This window comes from Scyliorhinus torazame, chromosome 17 (genome assembly GCF_047496885.1).
Source record: "Scyliorhinus torazame isolate Kashiwa2021f chromosome 17, sScyTor2.1, whole genome shotgun sequence".
Taxonomy (NCBI): domain Eukaryota; kingdom Metazoa; phylum Chordata; class Chondrichthyes; order Carcharhiniformes; family Scyliorhinidae; genus Scyliorhinus; species Scyliorhinus torazame.
The window spans coordinates 111,034,045-111,060,211 of record NC_092723.1 but is presented as its reverse complement, the minus strand read 5'-3'; the positions used below and the strand labels follow the sequence as shown (position 1 = coordinate 111,060,211).

Genomic DNA, 26,167 nt, shown 5'->3' with positions numbered 1-26,167 from the left:
GTGCCACGGTTTCCCGGCTCATCCGGAGTCTCCTCCTGCATTCCCGGTCCGTGGGGTCCTGGTATGACTGCCGGGGCCGGTACACACGGGGCGCCCTCGGGTGCCTCCGTTGCCGTGGGGCCGCGACGTCCTCCTCCCCCTCCTCGTCCTGTCGGTCAGGTGTCCCTCCAGCCTGGGCGGCTGCCACCTGCCCCTCTGCGGCAGCCTGCGCCGCCTCTCTGGCACGCTCCTCCTCCTCCTCCCTCTCCTCATCCAGGGCAACATAGGCATGAGCGGCTGCCACCACGGCGGCCAACATCGCTGGATGATCTGAAAACATGACGGCCTGGTGGGAGGGAGGGGAACGACGACATGTCATCATTGCCCATATCCCCTCCTCCCCCCAGCCAGGTGGCATGGACCGCATGGGTCCAACTGTTGGAGGCTGGCACCTGGCCAGGTGGACCAACTCACTTGCCCTCCCATCCCCCTCCTCGGCACGGACCCCCCCCAACCTCCACCCCAGCACGGAACCCCCCCCAACCCGGCAGGGCACGGACCCCCCCCCAACCTCCACCCCGGCACGGCACGGACCCCCCCCAACCTCCACCCCAGCACGGACCCCCCCCCAACATCCACCCCAGCACGGACCCCCCCAACCCCCAACCTCCACCCCGGTACGGCACGGACCCCCCCAACCTCCACCCCAGCACGGACCCCCCCCCAACCTCCACCCCGGCACGGCACGGTCCCCCCCCCAACCTCCACCCCAGCACGGACCCCCCCCCCCAACCCCCAACCTCCACCCCGGCACGGCACGGACCCCCCCAACCTCCACCCCGGCACGGCACGGACCCCCCCCAACCTCCACCCCGGCACGGCACGGACCCCCCCAACCTCCACCCCAGCACGGACCCCCCCCCAACCTCCACCCCAGCACGGACCCCCCCCCAACCCCCAACCTCCACCCCGGCACGGACCCCCCCCAACCTCCACCCCAGCACGGACCCCCCCCAACCTCCACCCCGGCACGGACCCCCCCCCCCCCCAACCTCCACCCCGGAACGGACCCCCCCCCCCAACCTCCACCCCGGCACGGGCCCCCTCCCGGCACTCCCCCGGAGCCCAGCCTACTCTAACCACCCCCCCCCCCCGCCGCACACACACACACACACACAACCCGAGACACACCTCTCCTCACGCAATCAGACTGCGGCCACCCCATTGCCTGCCCAGAGCCAACCCCCCAGGCCATCACTCACCTCCACGCTGGTCGGCGTGAGCCTGGAGCACCGGGTCACGCCGATGAAAAGGAGGTTTGATTCACGTCGACGTGAACGGTCATCACGTCGACGGGACTTCGGCCCATCCGGAAGGTAGAATATCGGCAGGCCGAAAATCGGCTGCCTTGCGCAGACCCGTGACATTCTCCGCGGCAGCGGCGCCATTAACGCCCCGCCGACTTTTCTCCCTTCGGAGACTTCGGCAACCGGCGGGGGCGGGATTCACGGCGGCCAACGGCCATTCTCCGACCCCTCTGGGGGGTCAGAGAATGACGCCCAATAACTCTGTTTGTCCTAGATCTAAGTTTCCACCCTAGCTCCCTGAATTCCTGCCTTACATCCCTGTCCCTTTTCCTACCCATGTTGTTGGTACCTATGTGGACCACGACTTGGGGCTGCTCCCCCTCCCCTTAAGGATCCCGAAAACACGATCCAAGACATCACGCACCCTGGCACCTGGGAGGCAACACACCAACTGCGAGTCTCTCTCGTTCCCACAGAATCTCCTATCTATCCCCCTAACTATGGAGTCTCCAATGACTAATCCTCTCCTCCTCTCCCCCCTTCCCTTCTGAGCAACAGGGACAGACTCTGTGCCAGAGACCTGTACCCCATGGCTTACCCCATGACCATACCTTTTTAAAGTTTTAAGATGGTGCGGAAAGATTGATTCTTTCCAGGAGTAATAATATAAGAAATAGGACTTGGTTATTTTATAAAAAACTTTATTGAAAGAAAACAGTATTTAAACTTTAAAACTTCAACCCTAACAATAACAGATTACATGCAGTTTCTTAACCTTAACACATTATTCCCATTAAGCAACACTGTGACGGAACAAGCAGCTCTCATGCCACTTTCACAGGCATTTACAAAGCAATTTTCTGCTTTTAAAACCCTTTTTGAAAGCTGTTATCTGGAGCAGCTTTTCACGAATCTCTTGGTGGCTGTTAAATAATTCTCCTGTACCTGTTCAAACCAGGAATCCACCACTCTCTCTCTCTTTGAGCTCCGCCCCACACCTCAAACAAAGGTTCTCTCTTCTGGGTGCCCAGACTTGAACCCATCAGCATTTTCTTGGCTGATTTACAAAAGAATAGAGCTATGCTATTGATGTGCAACTCACCTCCCATTGACAAGCAAAGAGACCATCAGACTCTGTAATAGCTGGTCAAATGGACCAATAGCTGGTCAGACAGGATGATCCCAAAGAAGAATGGATCTGAGGCACCCTGTGTATTTCCACAAATGAGTCTAAATCTGACTGGGTCAATGTAACCCGGCTGTGCCAAGTATCCCTTCGACTCTATGCTAGCAAGTTTTTTCCCCTCTGTCTGTTTAACCCCTAAATTGCCTGCTATGTTGGATCTCATTTCTGGACCCAATTTCCTAATATCACCCTGGTGTGACAACCCCCAAGTAATTCCCTTTAAATTATTATTATTGTGCACGGTTTAGTTTTTCAAGTGTGTGAAATTTTGATTTTTTTTTTTTTGCATGGCTGCTATCCACTTTCTGTATTTAATAAGGCCTGTCTGGTACCCTGCAGTGCACACATGTAGCTTAATGGGAACACTAGTCCCAAGTCAAAGTTATTAATGTATATAAATTACATAATATATTCAGTCCTTTCCTTCCACTTTTCATCTAGATAATGTCCATAAAAGGAAAGCACAACGCCAATCAACTACTTCTTTGATGCCAGTGTCAACGTAAAACATATTACTCACATTATTGTCAATTGCTGTATGTTGTTTGCAACATCAGGGAAATATCATCATAGAATGGTTACAGTCCAGAAAGAGCTATTTGGATCATTGTGCATATCATAGAAGCCCTGCAGTGCATTTGAAGGCCATTTAGCCCATTGAATCTGCACCAACTCTCAGATAGAGCACCCCACCTAGGCCCACTCCCCTGCCTACCCAGCCCTATCCCCCATAACCGAACCTACACATCACTGGATACCAAGGAACCAATTTAGCATGGCCAACCCACCTAACCTGCATATCCTTGGACTGTGGGAGGAAACCGGATCACCCGGAGGAATCCCACGCAGATACGGGGCACTAGGGTGTGCTTTGCTGACCTCAGCATTGTGACAAGGCACTTTCCTAACATATGAATTAGGAGCTTGGGTTGGCTACTCTGACCCTCGAGCCTGCTCTGTTATTTAATAAGATCATGGTTGATCTGATTGTAATCTAAAATTCCACATTCCCACCTTCCCCTATAACCTGACTTATCAAGAATCTATCTAGCTCTGCCTTAAAAATATTCAAAGCCTCTGCTTCCGTCATCTTTTGAACGGGTTTCAGAAACTCACCACACTGAGAAAACAATTCTCCTAATTTCTGCACATAACTTTTGGTGATTCATGTACTTGGACACCCAGATCCCTCTGGAATCTCTCAGAATTTAAATAATGCTTATATTTATATTTTTCTCCTCTCTCCCCTCAGCCTCCTAATGGGAGAAAATAATCACTGAATAACTAATTAATAAAAGTGTTTAAAGAAAATGATAAAAACTCATGTTTTTTTTAATGGTGTGTTGCTCACCAGCAATGCTCAGCTGATGAAGCTTTCATTCCTGGAGATTCTAGGCTAATTCTGGAGCATTGTAAAAACTGTGCCAAAGGCCATTGTGGAACTAGGAAACAATGTTTTTTATCGTTAACAATTTAAAAATCTCTTAGTTTGACCCAGTTCAAGGTGGTCCACAGGGCCACTTGACGGTAGCCCAGATGAGCAGGTTCTTTGAGGAGGTGGAGGGTAGATGTGGGTGGTGTGGGGGTAGCCCGGCAAACCATGTACATATGTTTTGGGCATGTCCGAAATTGAGGGGAATCTGGCAGGGATTTGCGGACGTTATGTCAGACGTCCTGGAAGGGAGGGTAACTCCGTGTCCAGAACTGGCAAAATTTGGGGTATCTGAAGATCGGGGGGACAAGGGGGGGGGGAGGGAGATGTCCTGGCCTTCTCCTCCCTGGTGGCCTGGAGACAGATCTTACTGGGATGGAGAGACTCGGAGCCCCCGAAGTCAGGACTGTGGGTCAGCGATATGGCAGGGTATCTCAGTCTGGAAAAAAAATCAAGTTCGCTCTGAAGAGGATCAATTCAGGGGTTCGCTCGGAGATGGCAGCCGTTCGATTTTTTCAAGGTGGGGGGGAGGGGAGGAGAACAGGAGGCATGGTAATGTTAGATAAGGACAGGGAACTTAGTATACGGGTAATTAGGGGATAGGGCGAGGGTACTAGAACATAGAACATTACAGCGCAGTACAGGCCCTTCGGCCCTCGATGTTGCGCCGACCTGTGAAACCACTCTAAAGCCCATCTACACTATTCCCTTATCATCCATATGTTTATCCAATGACCATTTGAATGCCCTTAATGTTGGCGAGTCCACTACTGCTGCAGGCAGGGTATTCCACGCCCTTACTACTCTCTGAGTAAAGAACCTACCTCTGACATCTGTCCGATATCTATCTCCCCTCAATTTAAAGCTATGCCCCCTCGTGCTAGACATCACCATCCGAGGAAAAAGGCTCTCAGTGTCCACCCTGTCTAATCCTCTGATCATTTTGTATTCTTCCCTCCATACCAGGCAACATCCTGGTAAATCTCCTCTGCACCCTTTCCAATGCTTCCACATCCTTCCTATAATGCGGCGACCAGAATTGCACGCAATACTCCAAATGCGGCCGCACCAGAGTTTTGTACAGCTGCAACATGACCTCATGGCTCCGAAACTCAATCCCTCTACCAATAAAAGCTAACACACCGTAAGCCTTCTTACCAATCCTCTCAACCTGGGTGGCAACTTTCAGGGATCTATGTACATGGACACCGAGATCTCTCTGCTCATCCACACTCCCAAGAATCTTACCATTAGCCCAGTACTCTGTCTTCCTGTTATTCCTTCCAAACTGAATCACCTCACACTTTTCTGCATTAAACTCCATTTGCCACCTTTCAGCCCAGCTCTGCAGCTTATCTATGTCCCTCTGTAACTTGTAACATCCTTCCGCACTGTCCACAACTCCACCGACTTTAGTGTCATCTGCAAATTTACTCACCCATCCTTCTACACCCTCCTCCAGGTCATTTATAAAAATGACAAACAGCAGTGGCCCCAAAACAGATCCTTGTGGTACACCACTAGTAACTGGACCCCAGGCTGAACATTGCCCATCAACCACCACCCTTTGTCTTCTTCCAGCTAGCCAATTTCTGATCCAAACTGCTAAATCTCCCTGAATCCCATGCCACCGTATTTTCTGCAATAGCCTACCGTGGGGAACCTTATCAAACACTTTACTGAGAACCATATACACCACATCAACTGCTTTACCCTCATCCACCTGTTTGGTCACCTTCTCAAAGAACTCAATAAGGTTTGTGAGGCACGACCTACCCTTCACGAAACCGTGTTGACTATGTCTAATCAAATTATTCCTTTCCAGATGATTATACATCCTATCTCTTATAAATCTTTCCAAGATTTTGCCCACAACAGAAGTAAGGCTCACTGGTCTATAGTTACCGGGGTTGTCTCTACTCCCCTTCTTGAACAAGGGGACAACATTTGCTATCCTCCAGTCTTCTGGCACTATTCCTGTTGACAAAGACGACTTAAAGATCAAAGCCAAAGGCTCAGCAATCTCCTCCCTAGCTTCCCAAAGAATCCTAGGATAAATCCCATCCGGCCCAGGGGACTTATCTATTTTCACCCTTTCCAGAATTGTTAACACCTCCTCCTCATGAACCTCAAGCCCTTCTAGTCTAGTAGCCTGAATCTCAGTATTCTCCTCGACAACAGTGTCTTTTTCCTGTGTGAATACTGACGAAAAATATTCATTTAGCATCTCTCCTATCTCGTCAGACTCTAGGGGATGTTGTTTACTGTTTTTTAGGTATTTTGTGTGTGTCGGCCCATGCGGTCGTTTAAGAAATGATAATGTGTTAAACTGTGAAAATTACAAATGCTTCAATAAAATATTTTCTTAAAAAAAAACAGTGATTCTTAAATATACCAAAGTTATTTTTAATTGGGAACATAACTCTCTAATTTCACAATCCCATTTCCAGTTGCAAGTGTGCAGCAACCCAAGAAAATTCAGCAATTAAGTTGGAGCGAGACCATCACAAAGTGCAGTGGAAATCTGGAACTTCTTCAAAAAGGTGTTGAAGCTGCGGCTGAATTGAAAAAAGTCGAAATTATGATTGATAGATTTTAGTTGGAACAGGATACTACTTTGGGTTAAGAAACCAAGGTAAAAGAACTGGAAAGTGCACCATTATTAGCACTGAGTGGCTCAGTGGGTAACAGTTTTGCCTCCGAGTCACAAAGTTTGGCTTCAAATCCCACTTAAGGGCCTGAGCACGAAAAACAAGGCCTATGCAGTACTGATGGAGTGCTGCACTGTTGAAGGTGTCTTTGGATGAAATATTTTAAGCCAAGGCCCCATTTTCCTGCTCGAGTGGTTTTAAAAGATCGCATAACACCATTTTGAAGACAAGGATAGCTCTTTTTGGTGATCTGAATATATGCTCCTCAATCAACATAATGAAAAACTGCTTGGGCTAGATTCTCAGGTCCTGCAGCTGTGTTTCTCGGCGGTGCGCCGGTCACTGGTGGTGGGATTCTCTTCTTCAGCCGCTTATCAATGGAATTTCCCATTGAAGCCACCCCACTCTGCCAGGGAACTGCGGGCAGGGGCGCACTACAGGCAGGAATAGAGAATCCCGCCGGCTGGAGAATTCCGGCCCTTATCTGATCATTGTCACATTGCAGTTTGTTAGAGTTTGGCTGTGCGTTTCTTAGATTACAACTGTGACTCCACTTCAAAAATACTTAATTGGTTGTAAAGTATTTTGATGTGTCCAGTGTTTGTGAAAAGCGCCATATAAATGCGAGTCTTTCTTTGAAAAATAAACTCGTGCACAGATGTACTGGTACAATAGAAATTTTAACAAACTTTTTAGAGTACCCAATTCTTTTTTTCCAATTAAGGGGCAATTTAGCTTGGCCAATTCACTTACCTTGCACATTGTTTTGGGGGCGAGACCCATGCAGACATGGGGAGAGTGGGCACACGGACAGTGACCTAAGGGATCGAACCTGGGTCATTGGAGCCATGAGGCAGCAGTGCTAACCACTGTGCCACCGTGCTACCCCACGGTTTGCTACTCTTCGTAAAATTGTTCCATGTTTCAGAAAATGTAAAGTTGACATTTTTCTTCTTATAAAATGCAGTTCATCTTTGAATCAGTGATTTTGAGTTCCGTGTAAACCAAATGAATACCACAGAAAGCATTTTATTTTTTCAATATATTTCACTGAATAACTGCAAAATTAACACAACAATTCCAAGAATGCTACTAAAACCAAAAGCACAATCATCAGGTATACAGTTCACCTGTCGACTCAGAAGCTTATTAGTACAGAAATTCCACCAGAGGAAGCCAAGAAGGAAGGAGCAGACAACAAGTCATTTTCCCAATTCTAATGTTGAAGGGAAGAGTTGGGAGTAATTTTAAAAACGTAATGTTGCACAGTCAGCATCATATTTCATATTGACTTTTTGTTTTGATCAAGATCTCATTATTGACTGCCTACACAGGCATCTATGCTAAAGTGGAAGGTTCTGGATTAACAAGCAAGGTGTAATATAAATAAATTCAATCATTTTAGCTACAAGTCTACAGGGAACCAATCTACAACACAGCAGTTAATTTTGGTTCAAATCCTAAATCAATGCATCGTTACTTGGTTTATCCTCAGCTTTTAGATCATATCAGAGATCACAAAATAATTTAGTTGTGGCCATCACAATGGGTTCTCACATTCTTTACATTTCCCTAATGGCCCTTGACTTTACAAAAAGGAATTCCCAAATACAGATCCTCTACACGATCAAAGATCTCCAAGGAGGGCAAAGATTAAATGTGATGTGCAATAAAACAGGAATGGTTATATTCCATAGAATCCATACAATGCAGAAGGAGGCTATTCGGCCCATCGAGTCTGCACCGACCCTCCAAAAGAGCTCTCCAACTAGGCTCACTCCCCCGCCCTATCCCCGTAACCTCACTTAACCTGCACATCTTCAGAAACTAAGGGGCAATTGTTTTTAGCATGGCCAATTCAGCTAACTTGCACATCTTTGGACTGCGAGAGAATACCGGAGCATCCGGAGGAAACTCACACAGACACAGGGAGAATGTGCAAACTCCACACAGACAGTCCCCCAAGACTGGAATTGAACTCGGGTCGCTGGCACTGTGAGGCAGCAGTGCTAACCACTGTGCCACCATGTAGTTGTTAAGAAAAGCATATGTATACTTGATTAATTGTAGTGTTGTCACAAAGGGAGATAAACAAATCTGGTGTTCATCTTTCCAAATTTGTGTGTACTTTTCACAATTGACAAGGTGCAGGCCATTTAATGAATTCAGTTTTGATTCTTCTAATGGACAAATTCTTAACTGAAAGTTAATTCTACCATCAATATGCATAAAATAAGTCAAAATATCTTATTATTTAAAACACAATTCAACATTTCCCATTTAATATCACCATCATCTACAACTAACCAAGAGGGGAATGATCTGATCTAAAAGAGGATTTCACAATTTGCAAAGTTCAGAAATGAATTAATAGAATGTGTGATGGGAAGTCAAACTGGGAGTTTGATGGAGTACACAACCCAAGGCAGAAATGATAGATTTTAAAAACAGAGTGACCAAATTCAGCCCAAATCTGAAACTAATTCCAATTGTTGTGAATAAAAGAGTTTTTTAACCACCATGGGCAGAATTTTATGATGGGTTTATGGTGAATTTGAGTGGACCAAGTTGCCGAGTTACATTTTTTCCCATCAGCGGGAATAGATATTCTGTGCAAATGCTTGTTATTCATCACTCAGTACTACATGATTGTCAAGCCTAAGTGACAAGTTAACATTAGGATTTCAAATTGCAATGTTCTACTTGAACATCTGGGAGAGGGCAGGAGGACTGGGGGATGAAAGAGAGAAATGGAAGAAAGTCAGTCATGATAAGACTAAAGTCCTATACACGAAAAATAATTACTATCATAAATGATTTGCAACACATGAAAGTCTATATACATTTTGCATATTCTGCCAGCAAAGTGATTTAATTTACTTAAAGGAACATTCACTGCTGAACACATATTTTGCAGGCCACTGCTACTCCAGGCACACTAGAAGATGCTGTGCTGGAGTTAAGTGTTAATGCATGCTATAGCTAATCTTTTGGTACTTGAAATTTATCTTTTTCTTTTCTGATTGCATCCATTGTAGAAATTGCATCTTTCTTTCCAACATGCTCTTGTACACTCTTCTCCCTGTAAAAATAATGTTGCTGTTTAGAATTTAGCACTCCTTCAATCCCAATCGTGAACAGGGGGAATTCTCCCCCCCACCCCGGGTGGGAGAATCGCCCGGGCGCCGCACAAGTCCCGCCATGCCGTCCCGACGCCCGCATGCGATTCTCCCCCCCCCCACCCCCCCCAAACCGGCGCGGCGCGAATCACGGCTGGCCGCTGGGAGAATCGCTGCTTGCCGTTGGGCCGAGCGGCCTGCCCAACACGACAGGTTCCTGCTGGCGCCATCCACACCTGGTCGCTGCCGGCGGGAACGCTGGGGGGGGGGGGCGGCCTGTGGGGGGGGGGCGAGGGGGGTTCCTGCACCGGGGGGAGGGCTCAAAAGGGGTCTGGCCTGCGATCAACGCCCACGGATCGGCGGGCCAGCCTCTCTGAAGGAGGACCTCCTTTCCTTCGCTGCCCCGCAAGATCGATCCGCCATCTTCTTGTGGGGCGGCCGCATGGAGGACGGCAACCGCGCATGCGCGGGTGACGTCATTTACGCGGCGGCGGTCACGTCATTTACGCGGCGCCGCGTAACCTGGCGCGCGTAAATGACGCGGCGCCGTTCCTAGACCCCCGGGGGCGGGAGAATAGGGGGCTGGGAACGGCCTCCGACGCCGGAGTGAAACACTCCGGTTTTCACTCCGGCGTCGGGACTTAGTCTCCCGATGGGAGAATTGCACCCAGGAATCCGGTGCTCAAATCTCAACAACACAAATAGTTACTTGAGTAAGAGGAGGTAATTTGTGAAAGATGCTGCTTGGTGCAGCAGATGAACTCTTTGCTGGGATAGCAGAGAGCTGCACACAAACTCCAGAGGATAGGATGCATGAAGGAATCAAGGGAAAAATGAAGGAAATGAGAATGAAATGAAATGAAAATCGCTTATTGTCACAAGTAGGCTTCAATGAAGTTACTGTGAAAAGCCCCTAGCCGCCACATTCCTGCGCCTGTTCGGGAGGCTGGTATGGGAATTGAACCGTGCTGCTGGCCTGCCTTGGTCTGCTTTAAAAGCCAGCGATTTAGCCCAGTGTGCTAAACCAGCCCCTATAAATTTAGATTGTCCTATTTATTTTTACAATTAAGGGGCAATTTAGCGTGGCCAATTCAGCTAACCTGCACATCTTTTTGGGTTGTGCGGATGAGACCCATGCAGACACGGGGAGAATGTGCAAACCTCACATTGGCCTGGGGCTGGGATTGAACCTGGGTCCTCAGCGCAGTGAGGCACCAGGACTAAGCGTAAATATGTTATTATTAATTTAATTTCCACTCTTATGAATGAAAATGAAATGAAGTAGGCTTCAATTAAGTTACTGCTTTCAAAGCCAGCGATTTAGCCCTGTGCTAAACAGGATGAAGCAATGATTACTTTGACCCTAAATCGACTAATTTGCAAGTTTCTCAGAGTTGGGAGGGTGTTGGCTACAGAAAGATGTCCCTTTCCAAGATCAAAATAATGCTCATTTACGTTGATGTCAATCATTAAAAAAATACATAAGCTTAATAAGAGGAAGTTAATTTTTTTTTTTTGTAACTGGCTCTTTTTCTCTTCCTTCCTTGGCAACAAGTCTGAATTCTGAAGAATGACAAGCGGCCAGATTCTCCGTTCCTGAGACTAAGTGTTGGTGCTGGGACAGGATTCGTGGACTTCTACGGCAGCAAACTGGCACTGCACCTGGGCCGATTCAACGACCGTTAAGGGGCTAGCACCAGCCCACGTGGAATTCAATCAATTCCAATGGGAAACTGTACGGGATTCGGCAGATTCACACTGACAAGCAGGACGCTGACAAGCTGCAGCCGCATATACAGACTACTCTCCACATGCACTATCCCAGCCAACAAGATGGCAGCGAGGAGACCGGCACCTCGTTTCTCAGATGCAAAGCTCCAAACCCTGCTAGAAGCCATAGAGGAGAGGTGGGCGATCCTGTATCTCGGAAGGGAATGGGAAGGAAGCTGCCAGCTGCCGCTGTTCTCCGGGCCTGGGCGTAGGTTGCAGAGAAGGGCAGCGCCTTGAGTAACACGCTCCGGACTGTGTCCCCCCCCCACCCCAGGAGAACGCCACCCATAACCTCTGGGAGTGGATGAAGACTGGAGGGGGACCCCGAACCTGTGGCCCCTCAGGGCAGCAGAGGAGAGGGCCCTGGATGTGGTCGGTGGGCCCCAAGGGCAGTCGCCGGGGTGGTGGTTGGCATTGGACGAGGAAATGAGACCCCACTGAGCTGCAGTTCCTCGTGTCATGTGTATTACCCCCCCACCCCCACATGACTCTCGCACCCACCACAACCCCCACACACACCACCATCCCCACACCACCCTCACAGCCACACCACCATCGCTACTGACCCCCACCCAAACACAATTCTTTTCACCTCCTCAACACACCCCCTGTACACCAATTCACTCCCCGGCCTCCAGTCTAATCATGCATTGTCTTGCATCTTGCAGGAGTTGCTGGTGTTGGAGCGGGCCCTTCAGGTGTTCCCCGCCCCTGTCCCCAGCCACAGCCAGAACCCAGATGCTGACCAGCGACGAGGACAATACCGACATGGACAGGAGCCATCGGTCCGAATCCCAGGACACCCTGGAACTCGCGTCTGGGTATGATACATCTACCATCACAGCGGTCTCTAACACCGCCCATCAACCCAGAGACAATCACCTCAGTTGGGCAATTTAGTGTAATTAAGCAATACAGCTCTGGTACAGCAGGCGGAAGTAGGAACTCCTGAGGGGGTGGACGGTCAGAGGGCGGGCCGACCCCAGGGACTAGCTGCCGTCCAGATGGGTTTCGAGCTTCTGGAATGGAATGTCCCATCGATCATGAAGATGAAGTCACAGAGCCAGGGACTGCATGAGGGGTTATCGGTGAGCATCCAGCACCTGCAGATTTGGTTGGAGGAGTCCAACCACATGCAGGAGTAGAAGGTTGTGCCGACCATGCTTACCACCCAGGCCAACAACACATGGGTGGCATCCGCAGTGGAGGCCTTAGGGGCGAGGGTTTCAGCCAATGGATCAGCGTGTCCAAAGCATTGGGCACTCTGTGCAGGCGGTGGCTGAGGCCCAGGACATGGCTGCCCTCTCATAGGTAGCCATGTGCCAAAGCCACCTGGTTATTGCAACAACGCTCCTGAGCGTGGCCCAGTCACAGCGGGCCATGGCGGAGAGCATCGTCGGCATTGCCCAGGCGCTGGCCAACATGGCACAGACCCAGAGGGAGGTGGCTCAGTCCCAATGGGAGATGGCGCTGTCACTGGCAGATGTGGCATAGACCCAGAAGGTGGTGGCGAAGACCCAGACGCAGGTGGTCTACTCCTTGTGCTCCATAGTCGCGAGCATGCAGAACCTGGTCGAAACGAGAACGGGCCTCCAGGACTAGCAGCGCCAGGTGGCAGTGGAGCCTCAGGGGTTAACTCCGCTTGGACCCCCATCCCATGGAGTAGTCCGGGGGCCATCAGGCACCCCGGGCGATGTGGTGAACCACTGTTGCACATCTATTAGGTGATGTATGGTAGGACCTGTACTACAGGTACGTTGTTGTCACTGCCTGCTGGCTCCACCCAGTAGGCGGAGTAGAAATGTGTGTCCTCCATGCTGCAGCAATGCCAGCTGCTGTGGGAGGCCACACATCTTAGAGCAATAAAGCCTCAATTGTACCCATCTCAAGTCTTTGTGGAATTGATCGTGCATCAGGCGAGGAGGAGATGATGGGACCCATGCTGTTAACACCCGCGGGGGAGGTGCCGGAACACTGCAGCACCTTGGACTGCCCCCCTCCTGTCCTTGGCACATCAGATGGGCAGTGGGCAGAACAGGGTGGCAGCACACCACCTAGGACACCTGAGCAGCAACCAGGCCCATACAGGCCCGGTCGCCCCAGAAGACGGCCACCAAAGGTGACACAGGTCACGGTGGGAATCTCAGCAGGTCACCTCTTGATGTACAGTCTAGGAATTCACCTAGATGTAGCATTAGGGCCCATAAGGCCAGAAAAGTAGATACCAGCACAGGTGCAGGGCACAGTTTGCGATAGTGGATAGGGCACGATTCTGTATATATGTTTTCACATGAAACACCTGTGCACAATGTTATAACCTGCCTCGGTGCTCTGTCAAAAGAGTGTGAGGGGTGGGCTGGTCAGGGCTGGCCGGTGGGTGGGGAAGAATCGGCAGATATTGAGGGTGGACTTAGCTGAGGGACCGCCGATCTGCCAGCACTCACCGCTCCGGGGTTTCACCCCAACTTCTCACAATCACCACCTCCGTCACCCCAGGGAACCGATGGGACTGTGTGAGGGATGGCAAGCTCGCATACAGGGATCACTCAGGTGCTACCGTGGGCAGGAATCAGACGTTCTCAAACGATGCGGAGCACCAGAGTTCATCGCAGAGCGGGTTGTCATCATCCTCCATCCAAAGAACCATACCTGCTGTTACTGCCAACCCAGGGCTCATACACTGTAGTGCCGCAGGTATGTATCACAGAGGAGGTTGCAGGTGGGGGGGGGGGGGGGGGGGGGGGGGGGGGGGGGGGGCACTCTCCAACTTGGTGAACCTGGAGGCGATCAGAGCATCCCATGTGCATTGGTCCTGGCACGCACCTTGTGCCTGTCCGGGCTCCATGTCCGGGTTACGGGCGCAGACATGCAAGTTCATCGAGTGTAACCCTTTTCGGTTTGTGAAGAGTGGCCTGTCATCCGTAGACCGCCCCCCCCCCCCCCCCGGCAACCTCCTCTGTGATACAGTGCACCGAGCTTTGTGAGGTTCCGGACAGGTCCCCAATCAGCACCTGGAAGGACCCCGTAGCTTAAACATTCAGGATGAACATCACCTTGACGGCCACCGAGAGCGGGTGGCCTCCCCCTACGGTGCCAGGTGAACTGGCAGATATGTGTATGGTATCCCTGCTCAGCCGGAGTCTCCGACAGCATGCCCGGTCCGGCAGGTCCTCGAATGACAAGAGATGCCGGTACATGCGAGGCTTCATGTGGTGCCTCCTTTGTATCTCCTCCTCAGCCTGTTGAGCAGCAGGCTCTCCATCCTCAGCATGTCTTCTGTCCCTCTTCTGCCCGCTCTGCTGCTGCAGCTTCCTCCTCCTCGAGCAGCTCCAGCTCGTACAGCCACAGGGCATCCTCAAGGGCTGCGGCGACTAGGGGGAAGACCACCATTGGTCGGTGTCACGTTGCAAGACCAAGCGCCAAGGTGGGTGGTCAGTGTGCGCAGCAAGAGGGCTGCCTTCCAGGCTGCGGCAACGGTGGTCTGTACCGGAACACCATCCCAGTACCCTACCCCCCAAGCCCAGCCGGTGTCAGGACCGACAGCCCATGGTCGCGCCTCTGCATGACTTACCTCTTCTCACTCCCTCATCTGTCAGGTCGCCTGTTTCTCGATTTTTAAAAGCACAAGTGAACCACGCCATTGGGAATTCACCCGATGGAGGTGGGGAATCGTGGAGGGCTCGGAGAATACCGGTTCAGGCCCGCCAATGATATGCAAACGGCATTTACTGTACATGCAGAGTGGAAAGCATTGACGCCGCTGTCGAGGGACCAGAGAATTGAAATTTGGCGTGAATATCGATTTTCCCCCAATCGACTTTCCCAATTTTGGCATTGGCTGACGGAGAATCCCCCCACCCCTCGGGTCTTAGAGAAGTTAAACATGGATTTCACTATACCTCACTCTCATGAAAGGGTTGTAGCTGAACTCCTCTCCAATGGTGGATGGGATGGTAGGTTTTCCAAGTCCATAGTGTTCCTAAAAATAAGCACAAAAAACACCGCTAAGAGTCTAAGATTTAGATTTCCCAAAACTTGGTAATGAGCTATTAATGCATTATAACAGTTAGCTACTTATGCAGAATACTTTGTGTACTTAACCTGAGGATCCAGTCCTAAAAGAAAGTAAGAAATCTTGCTGTAAATTACTTTAATATCCAGCAAAATACTTCAGCCAGTCACAAAGATGTCATAATATCCACACATATATATAATGAGATGCAGACAGGCAGTGATTGACACACAGGATGACCAGTAAGCACACAACACAGTGCAGCCAATCACCAGACAGGGCACTACCACTATAAAGCCAGAGGGCACTAGGTTTCCCGCTCTCTCTGGACCCAGCCACTGAGACAGTCAGAGTCCATGAGTTAGCACAGTGCAAACACCATGCGGTAGCTAGTAAGTCTGGTCAGGCTAGTACTAGGTCTCCAGTCAGTTCAGTATAGTGTCGACCCACAGTTAAATATGTATGTTAGTTCTATTGTTCAATAAAACCGTGTTGGATCTTCAACAGTGTTAGAGGTCTGTTTCGCGCATCGCTGCATCAAGTGCAGTCCACACTGAACCAACCTGCCTAACACATCATGGTACCACGGTGTGATATTGAAAATTGACGGACCTACCTCGAGTGAATCAACATTGACCAGCAAGCAGCCATCTGGTAGCATGGAAAACATCCAGCCTCCTCCGCAGCTCCGCATCTCCGGCAACCTCAGCGCAAATTGGAAGCTCTTCAAGCAAAAGTTCCTCTGGTACATCGAGGCCTCCGACCTCGAAGCAGCATCGGATGCCAGGAAGATCGCACTATTTCTCTCCACCACGGGGGACCACGCCATCCACATCTACAACTCCCTTACGTTCGCTGACGGCGAAGACAAAACGAAATTCAAAACAGTCCTGCTGAAGTTTGACAGCCACTGCGAAATTGAGGTGAATGAGAGCTTTGAACGGTATGTTTTCCAGCAGAGGCTTCAGGGTAAGGATGAACCTTTTCAGTCCTTCGTCACCCATCCTCATATCCTAGCACAGTCATGTAACTATGGCTCGATGGCTGATTCCATGATCCGGGATCAGATCGTCTTTGGGGTCCACTCCGACTCCCTTCTGCAGCAGCTCCTGAAAGTCAAACAGTTGACCCTCTCTGTCGCTATTGAGACGTGCATTGTCCATGAGCATGCTAAGAATCGTTACTCTCACATCAGGCGGCAGAAACTGCGAAGCTGGCCTCCCATGAGGCGGAATGGACGCAGGCCATTGCACAAATGCAGGGCCTGAGCATCGAGGAGAGTGGCCGTTTCGCGTGCTTTTCCCGGGTCCCTGCGCATGATCGAGTGGATGACAAGCTCGACAACCTGACTGCGTAGGTGCGTACGTCGACCGACCGCACTGCGCATGCGCGATGGTGCACGGAACGCGCTGACGTCAACGTCATGACGTGTCCGAACTGTGGCTCCGCCCATTTAAAGCGGCAATGTCCGGCAAAAGGATGCCGGAGTCTACAGTGTGGCAAGCTTGGCCACTACGCAGCCCTTTGCAGATCTGCTCCACCGCTCAGCAGCCAGCGATGCCAGCTGCGGTGCAGAAGTGTCCCCTCTATACAACAAGGCATGCCAGATTACGATCCCGACAACCCAACAGACCCTGATGCTGAGTGCCTCAAGTCCCCATACCGGGTGGGCATCATAACTACACATGCGTTGCCTTCCACCACACCTACGCAATGCCTCTCGATCCTCAGTGTGGATCCCGACGACGAGTGGTCTGCTGTCCTCACAGTGAACAAGGCCCGCATCCGGTTCAGACTGGACACCGGCGCATCGACGAACCTCATCTCGAAATCCGACCTCGACACCATCCGCGCCAGACCAAGCATTCTTCCACCGGCCTGCCAGCTCCTTAACTACAATGGCAACGCCACAGCTGCCAGAGGCTCCTGTCAACTGGGGGTATTCAGTAAGGCGACCAAGGCGACACTGCGGTTTGAAATCGTCAGGCCTGACAGAGCATCTCTGCTCGGTGCTCGTGCCTGCAAGCTCCTGAACATTGTTCAACGCGTCCACACCATGTCACCATCACCGGCGACGGCCTCGCCCGATGGAGACTTGCAAGCCGACATAGATGACATCATCACGCAGTACCACAGCATGTTCGATGGAATGGGCACGCTCCCATACCGATACAGAATCCTGCTCAAGCCGAACGCCACCCCTGTAATTCATGCACCTCGCCGGGTTCCGGCACCCCTCAAGGATCGTCTGAAGAAGCAATTACAGGACCTCCAAGACCAGGGCATCATAGCAAAGGTCACAGAGCCCACAGTTGGCAAATACAACTGGACGCGTCCAGTCGCAAGTTGTGCATGTTCAACACCCCATTTGGTCGTTACTGCTGCAACCGGCTGCCTTTTGGCATCATATCTGCCTCAGAAGTATTTCATCGCATCATGGAACAGTGATGGAGGGCATCGAGGGGGTGCGAGTGTACGTTGACAATGTCATTATCTGGTCCACAACGCCCCAGGAACACATCGCTCGCCTCAAGCAGGTATTCCAAAGAATCCATGAACATGGTCTTCAGCTCAACAGGACCAAGTGCTCATTTGGTCAATCGGAGATCAAATTCCTAGGTAACCACATCTCGCAGCAGGACGTATGGCCAGACGCCGACAAGGTCTCGGCGATCAACGCCATGAAGACCCCGGAGGACAAAAAGGCAGTCCTCCGCTTGCTCGGAATGGTCAACTTCCTCGGGAAATTCATTCCCAATACGGCATCCCACACAATGGCCCTCCGCCATCTCGTCAAAAAGTCGACGGAATTCCAGTGGCTGCACACGCATGAAGAGGAATGGCGCGAGCTGAAAGCAAAACTCACGACAGCCCCGGTCCTAGCGTTCTTCGACCCAACCAAGGAAACCAAGATATCAACTGATGCAAGTCAGGACGGCATTGGGGCGGTGCTCCTCCAGCGGGATGACTCTGCGTCCTGGGCTCCAGTGGCGTATGCCTCCAGGGCCATGATGCCCACTGAGCAACGGTACACTCAGATTGAGAAGTGTCTGGGCCTCCTAACAGGAATAGTCAAGTTTCACAACTATGTTTATGGCCTGCCGAAATTCACGGTAGAGACGGACCACAGGCCTCTGGTCCACATAATTCAGAAGGATTTAAATGACATGACACCTTGGTTATAGCGTATTCTTCTAAAGCTACGCCGCTACGACTTCAAACTGGTCTACACGCCAGGTAAAGAGCTGATCGTTGCAGATGCCCTGTCCAGGTCCATTACCACATCTGCCACATAGCAGCCCAAGTGCAGTTGTGTGCCTCGAACCTTCCGGCCTCTTACGAACGGGTGGTCCAAATTTGTGAGGAGACAGCCAAGGATCCTCTGCTGCAACACGTGATGCAGCACCTCAGCAATGACTGGCAGAAGGGACAATGTCCCCAGTTCTATAACGTAAAAGACGACCTGATGGTGGTGGAGGGAAACCTTCTGAAACTCGACAGAATCGTAATTCCTCAGAGCATGCGTGCTATGGTGCTGAGCCAACTCCATGAGGGTCACCTTGGGGTCGAGAAATGCCGACGCAGAGCTCGGGAGGCGGTCTATTGGCCGGGCATCAGCCAGGACATTGCTGACACAGTCCTCAACTGCCCTACCTGTCAGAAGTTTCAACCAGCTCAACCCAAGGAAACGCTGCAACAGCACGAGATCGTGACCTCTCCGCGGTCCAAAGTAGGCGTAGACCTTTTCCACGCCAAGGGGCGTGACTACGTACTCCTGGCCAACTACTTCTCGGGTTACCCAGAAGTAGTGAAACTGTCCGACCTCACGTCGAAGGCGGTAATCAAAGCCAGCAAAGAAACATTCGCCAGGCATGGGATACCGCTCACGGTAATGAACGACAACGGTCCTTGCTTTTACAGCCAGGAATGGTCTGACTTCGCACAGTCCTACAACTTCCGTCACGTTACCTCCGGTCACCACTACCCGCAGTCAAACGGGAAGGCTGAAAAAGGGGTCCACATTGTAAAGCGGCTGCTGTGCAAAGCTGCAGATTCAGGCTCCGATTTTAACCTGGCGATGCTGGCATACAGGGCAACCCCACTGTCCACTGGATTGTCTCCAGCCCAGATGCTCATGAATCGCACTCTGAGGACCACAGTTCCAGCCATCCACGTTCCCGACCTTGACCACCTCACGGTCCCACAGAAAATGCAGCAGTCACGGGCCCAACAGAAAGCCACGTACGATGCCCATGCCACGGATCTGCCCGAGCTGGCCCCAACTGATCATGTTCGCGTACAGTTGCCTGAGGGCGGCTGGTCAGCCACAGCTGTTGTACTCAAACAAGTGGCCCCAAGATCGTTCCTTGTCCGCATGGCTGATGGCTCCCTGCTACGGCGCAACAGACGGGCACTGCGAAGGGTTCCACGCCCGCTACCTGACCGGCGTGCCCCGCCGCCTACGATGCCTCTTCCGGCCGTACCCGACCACGAAGCCACCAATCTACCAGCAATCCTGCCGGTCCACGCACCCACCGCGTGTATGTTAGTTCTATCGTTCAATAAAACTGTGTCGGATCTTCCACAGTGTTAGAGGTGTTTCTCGCATAAGTGCATCAAGTGCAGTCCACACCGAACCGACCTGCCTAACACATCAGAAGAGACATACTGGATCAAAATGTTCACTCTGTTTATTTTTCCAGCACTTTCAGTTTAGGTCTTATTTTCCTATCCCTTTACCAAGCCTCATTCTCCTTTATGACATTAACTAATGGTGACTCCCTACTGCTGTCATTCAGAAATGAGGAGGCCTAACCACCGTATTAACCTCTCATCTTTGAGCCAGAAAGATGTGGGTTTGAGTTCCATTCCAGAGATTTGAGTTCAAAATCTAGGCTGACACTCCAGTACAATACTGAGGAAGTGCTGCATGATCAGAGTCTTTGGTGTGAGGCGTTAAATGGAAGCCCCGTCTACTACCTCAGTTGATTGTAAAAGATCCTATAACACTATTTTGAAGAAGAGGGGAACATCGGTGTCATGGTCAATATTTATCACTTAGCCAACATCACTAAAACAGATGATCTGGTTTTTAACATATTGCTGATGGTGGGAGCTTGCTGTGCACAAGTTGGCTTCCATTATTCCTATATTGTAACATTGACTACACTTAATTGGCTGTAAACTATTTTAGGATGCCCTGGGGTTGTGAAAGGCAAGATATAAATACAAATCTTTCTTTCACTCTTCCTGCCAATGATCTTTGCAATTTGTGTGTCTAGGTCATTAAGCACATCTTTTCCCTACATGGTGACCTGCTGCACAGTCTTATATAAAACCCATCATAACTCCTAGTACGGACTCAGGCACAGGGAACAGGGGGTAGCACAATTGGTGGTCATTTTGCTTCGTTTTTGATTTGTTACTGGCAGTATAGACGAGGTCAGTTCTAACTTGCTTCTGCACCATCACTAAAGGAAAATATTTCTCCGCGTACGGTTAAGTGGTGTTCGCTCCAGCAATGGTGAAGGATAATACTGCTGCTGTATGTTAGATGTATATGGTAATAGGCGATGCAATATAACAAATAGCACCAGCCTCTTGCATCATGCAAAGAATATACTCACAACATTTAGTGAGATGGTTAAATCAGGTCTGCTACCATGAAACATTAAGCCTCACATTTTAAAGACCTGCTCTTTCCAATGGTTGAGGCAGAAAACCTGTTGTGGGCCATCTGTGTATGTGGTATTGAACTCAATAGATGCTAGAAGTCAAACCTACATTTCATTCGGTGGCACAGAGGTTAGCACTGATGCCTCACAGTGCATGGGGCCCAGGTTCGATTCTGACCTCGGGGGGGGGGTTACTGTCTGTGTGGAGTTTGCACATTCTCGTGTCTGCGTGGGTTTCATCCAGTGATCTGGTTTCCTCCCACAGTCCAAATATGTGTAGCTTCGGTGGATTGGCCATGCTAAATTGCCCCTTAGTGTCCAGGGGTTCGGTGGGGTTACGGAGATATGGCAGGGGATTGGGTTAGACAGATTGTTCTTTCGGAAGGTTGGTGTGGACTCGATGGGCCGAATGGCCACCTTCTGCACTGTAGGGATTCTATGATTCTGTGATTCCAGCTAATTATAATGGCTAGTAGATCAGGAATGGATCATTTGATGGAAGTGGACAGCTCACTCACATGTGTATCAAATTCCATGTATGCTTCATTCTAATCACTTGCAACACTTACCTTTGCCCAAGCTAATTTCTGTTTGATTGCTGCATTGTTTGGTTCAACATGTCGAGCAAATTTGAGATTGTTGATGGTATACTCATGCCCACAGTACACCCTCTAAAATACAAAATATAATAACATTAATATCTCATATATAAAAATTTGAAATTTAAAAACACAAATTTCATCATAATTCCTCATCATACTCGCTGTGGTAGCAGAAACCCATCCAGATTATACTGAAGTAGTTCTAAAGGAAAAAGCAGTAAATCGTGGAAATTAAAAGTATCAATATTGTCTGAATTGGTCTTGCATACCTTAAAATAAAATTCCAAATATTACTGATCTGAACTAGGGGTTGACAACTTTGAATGTTTTTTTCCTATGTTCCAGTATCCTTTTCATTAATTTCCTTTTTAAAAATTCAGATATTTTGGTAAATATTTGTACTGAGCAACCTAAAGGTGCCAAAGTTCCATCAACAATGGGCCTGCACTTTTGTGTCAACGCGGCTGATTTGGTGGGGCTCTTGTCTTTGAGCCAGAGGATAGTAGGCCCAGGTCCTGGGCCAGTGCTTTAGCATATATTTTTGGTATACATTTTGCTGCCAGACAGACGGTATCCTGATGGAAATTCCAGGCAAATTCTCAGATTGAGACACTATGTGCTGACGCTGGGACTGAATTGGTAGTGTTCTACCACCATGGAAGCGGCGCCAGTCCCTGAGCAAGTCAGGATCCGTTAATGGGCTGGCACTGGTGCCACGTGGAACTAGAGCAATTCCAATGAAAAACCGTGTCCGATTCGCCAGGGTCAGGATTGGCACTCGAGAGGCTGACAAGCTGCAGCCGGATATAAGCACTCCGCTCCCCACACACACTCATTCCAGCCAACAAGGCAGCCTGAAGAACAGCATCCCATTTTGCAGATGTGGAACTCGAGACCCTGCTGAATTTCGTGGAGGAGAGGCGGGGCATCCTGGAGTGGGAAGGAGGCTGCCAAGTGTCGCCGTACAGCGGCCTGGGCGCAGGTGGCAGAGGCTGTGTGCCGTGGGCCTAACTGCCAAGACCGGCCAGCAATGCTGAAAAAAGCTGCATGACCTAATCAGGGCGGCCAGGGTCAATGGCCAGCACCATGCCTCTGGTACCAACCTCATTCCAACAAACCCATAACCCATCCCCCCACCTGGAGGGCAAATGGACCCTGCATGTCAGCAGTCTACTCACCCGACCCTGCACCCCATCCGGCACCCATACCGCCCGCCATGGCCGTGTGCCCTGTTCACAAAGGCCACCACCTGCCCACCCCCTTTGCTGCCGTGTCCGACTGCCTAACATGTGCATTTTCTGTTTCCCAGCAGCCCACCAGCTCCCCTTGAGAAGGCGGCACACTACTGCAGGGGGAAGAGAGAGAAGACCGACAGGCACTGGACCTGGTCGATAGGCCTGCAGAGAGGGCATTCGCTGAGGCGGAGGTCAGCATTGGGGGACCAAGTGAGCCCCCGCTGAGTTGTGGTGTCTCTATGGCACACGTGGCCCAACCCCCACACCACCATGCCAACCCCACACAACCCCACCACTTTCACATCACCCACCTCCCCCACACCACCCCAACCCACGCGCAGTCCAACTATGCATCTTGTCTTGTATCTTGCAGGATCACCTGGCGATGAGACGGGCCCTTCTGGTGCCCTCCGCCTCTGGCCACAACCCCAGGACACACTGAGCGACGAGGCAGCACCAGTCAGCAACGCGTGTCCCCAAGTGGCAGCCCACAACACCCCGGTGCACCAATCCAGGAATGACACCGGTTTTCCGTCACAGCTGTGTCCAACATCCTCCACCATCCCAGAGACACTCGCCTTGGTTGGGCACTTTAGTGAAGAAACTCCTGGGGCACTATCTGATGCACACCACACACATGCAGTGGTACATCAGGTAGAGGTAGGAACCCCTGAGGAGACAGATGGTCGGAGGGCAGTCCGACCCCAGGGACTAGCTGCCGTTCAGGTGTGTTTCGGGCTTCTGGAAAGGGCAGTCCCATCGATGCTGGTGATGCAGTCACAGAGCCAGGGACGACATGACGGGTTGTCAGCAACCATCCGGCGCCTGTAGGCGCAGTTGGAGGACTTCAACTGTCTGCAGGGGCAGGAGGCAGTGACGACTATGCTTGCCATCCATGCCAACACCATAAGGATGGTGTCCGCGGTGGAAGTCTTGGGGGTGAAGGTATCAGCCATGGGTCACTCTAAGCGTACGATGGCTGAGGCACAGGACAGGGCTGCCCTGTCTCAGGAAGCTATATACAGGGCCAACTGGACTTTGCAGAGGTGCTGCAGAGCTTGCCGCACTCACAACAGACTATGGCTGCGGTCGTCAATGGCATTGCCCAGGCGCTGACTTACCTGAAATCAGTCAGAGTGATGTGGCACAGTTCCAGAGGGACGTGGCACAGTCTGAGAGGAAGGTGGCCCATCCCTGTGCTCCATGGCCGTGAGCATTGAGACCCATTAGAGATGAGAGGGGGGCTCCAGGACTGGCAGCGCCAGGTGGCAGGGGAGCCCCCGGAGCTCGCTGCAGCTGCACCTCATCCCCAGGAGTAGTCTAAGGGCCATCATGCACCCCGAGGGAGGAGGTGGTAATGGCGCACATGCCAGTGGCCCCTGCAGGGGAGGGGCTCGAACACCACAGCGCCTCAGACCCCCTCCTCCCTCCTGTCCCTGGCGCATCTGATGGGCAGTGGGCAGAACAGGGTGGCAGCAAGGCACCTGGGACATCAAAGAGATTGCCGGGCCAGTTCAGGCCCGGCCACTCCAGAGGACAGCTGCCAAAGGGGACCGAGGTCACAGGGCGGGAATCAAAGCAGACCGCCTCCACCCCTGATGTACCACCTGGAGATCCACCTAGACGTAGCGTTAGGGCCCATCAGGCTAGAAAGTTAAACACGAGTTAATTTGGTACAGGTGCAGCACACAGGATAGCGTTAAGGGCTAGGGCACAAACATGGTCACCTGTTCACAATAAACACCTGTTGTTCACAAATGTTTCAACCTGCCTGGTGTTCTGTCATGAGGGTGTGAGGGATGGGCTGTGCTGGCTGGCTGCAGTGGGGGCTGGGGGTGTGTGGATGTGTGGCCGCTGGAGGAGGGCACAAGCCAGGGTCATGGGGCCAGCTGCCACTCACTCCCACGATACCTGGACCCACCCCTATCCCTCTCCACCCCAGTCATCCCCCCACCATCGCCCCACGGGTTCGGTGGGACCATGTGATGGTATGGCCAGCTCGCATGTAGGGATCACCCAGGTGGACGGTGGAAAGTGGGCTGTTTAGCGCAGGGCTAAATCGCTGGCTTTGAAAGCAGACCAAGGCAGGCCAGCAGCACGGTTCAATTTCCGTAACAGCCTCCCCGAACAGGCGCCGGAATGTGGCGACTAGGGGCTTTTCACAGTAACTTCATTTGAAGCCTACTTGTGACAATAAGCGATTTTCATTTCATTTTCATTTTCGTTGGCTGGAGTCAGCAATTGTCAAACGATGTGGAGCACCTGAGCAGGCCTATGGGAGAGGACACCATCATCCTCCATCCCATGGACAAGACCTGCTGTTACTGCCAACCGAGGGCCCGCATCACATAGCGAGACAGGTTGGAATCACAAAGGTGGTTGCAGGTGCGGGGGTGGTGCAGGGAGGGGGTGATCAGCTGGGGTTAGGAGGGGACGGGGTGTTCGTGCCTCTGTCAGCCAACCCGCTAGTCTGCGAACTTGGAGGCACATTGTGTAGCCTCCTGTGCATGCCTGGGCCTCATGCCCTGACCATCCTGGCCCTGATTAGTAAGTTTGCAGACAACACAAAGGTTGGTGGAATTGCGGATAGCGATGAGGACTGTGACAGGATACAGCAGGATTTAGATCGTTTGGAGACTTGGGTGGAGAGATGGCAGATGGAGTTTAATCCGGACAAATGTGAGGTAATGCATTTTGGAAGGTCTAATGCAGGTAGGGAATATACAGTGAATGGTAGAACCCTCAAGAGTATTGAAAGTCAGAGAGATCTAGATGTACAGGTCACTGAAAGGGGCAACATGGGTGGAGGAGGGAGTCACGAAGGCATACGGCATGCTTGCCTTCATTGGCTGGGGCATTGAGTATAAGAATTGGCAAGTCATGTTGCAGCTGTATAGAACCTTAGTTAGGCCACACTTGGAGTATAGTGTTCAATTCTGGTCGCCACACTACCAGAAGGATGTGGAGGCTTTACAGAGGGTGCAGAAGAGATTTACCAGGATGTTGCCTGGTATGGAGGGCATTAGCTATGCGGAGTGGTTGAATAAACTTGGTTTGTTCTCACTGGAACAACCGAGGTTGAGGGGCGACCTGATAGAGGTCTACAAATTTATGAGGGGCATAGACAGAGTGGATACTCAGAGGTTTTTCCCCAGGATAGAGGGGTCAATTACTAGGGGGCATAGGTTTAAGGCGTGAG

At 51.1% G+C, this 26,167-nt stretch overlaps 1 protein-coding gene across 5 annotated transcripts in view; it reads right to left on the bottom strand.

Moving 5' to 3' along the window:
• Positions 1–7,568: 7,568 nt before the first annotated feature.
• Positions 7,569–26,167, bottom strand: part of hagh (hydroxyacylglutathione hydrolase) — a 35,278-nt gene continuing 16,679 nt past the window's right edge. For 4 of the 5 annotated variants that reach the window (XM_072480873.1, XM_072480875.1, XM_072480872.1 and 1 more), the window contains exons 7-9: positions 21,701–21,802; positions 15,344–15,423; positions 7,569–9,637 (exon numbers count right to left, since the gene is read on the bottom strand). In XM_072480873.1, coding sequence (XP_072336974.1) covers positions 9,538–9,637; positions 15,344–15,423; positions 21,701–21,802 — 282 coding nt within the window. In that variant the 3' untranslated portion in view covers positions 7,569–9,537. The remainder of the gene's footprint in view (positions 9,638–15,343; positions 15,424–21,700; positions 21,803–26,167) is intronic. The other variant, XR_011935812.1, reaches the window with a different exon arrangement.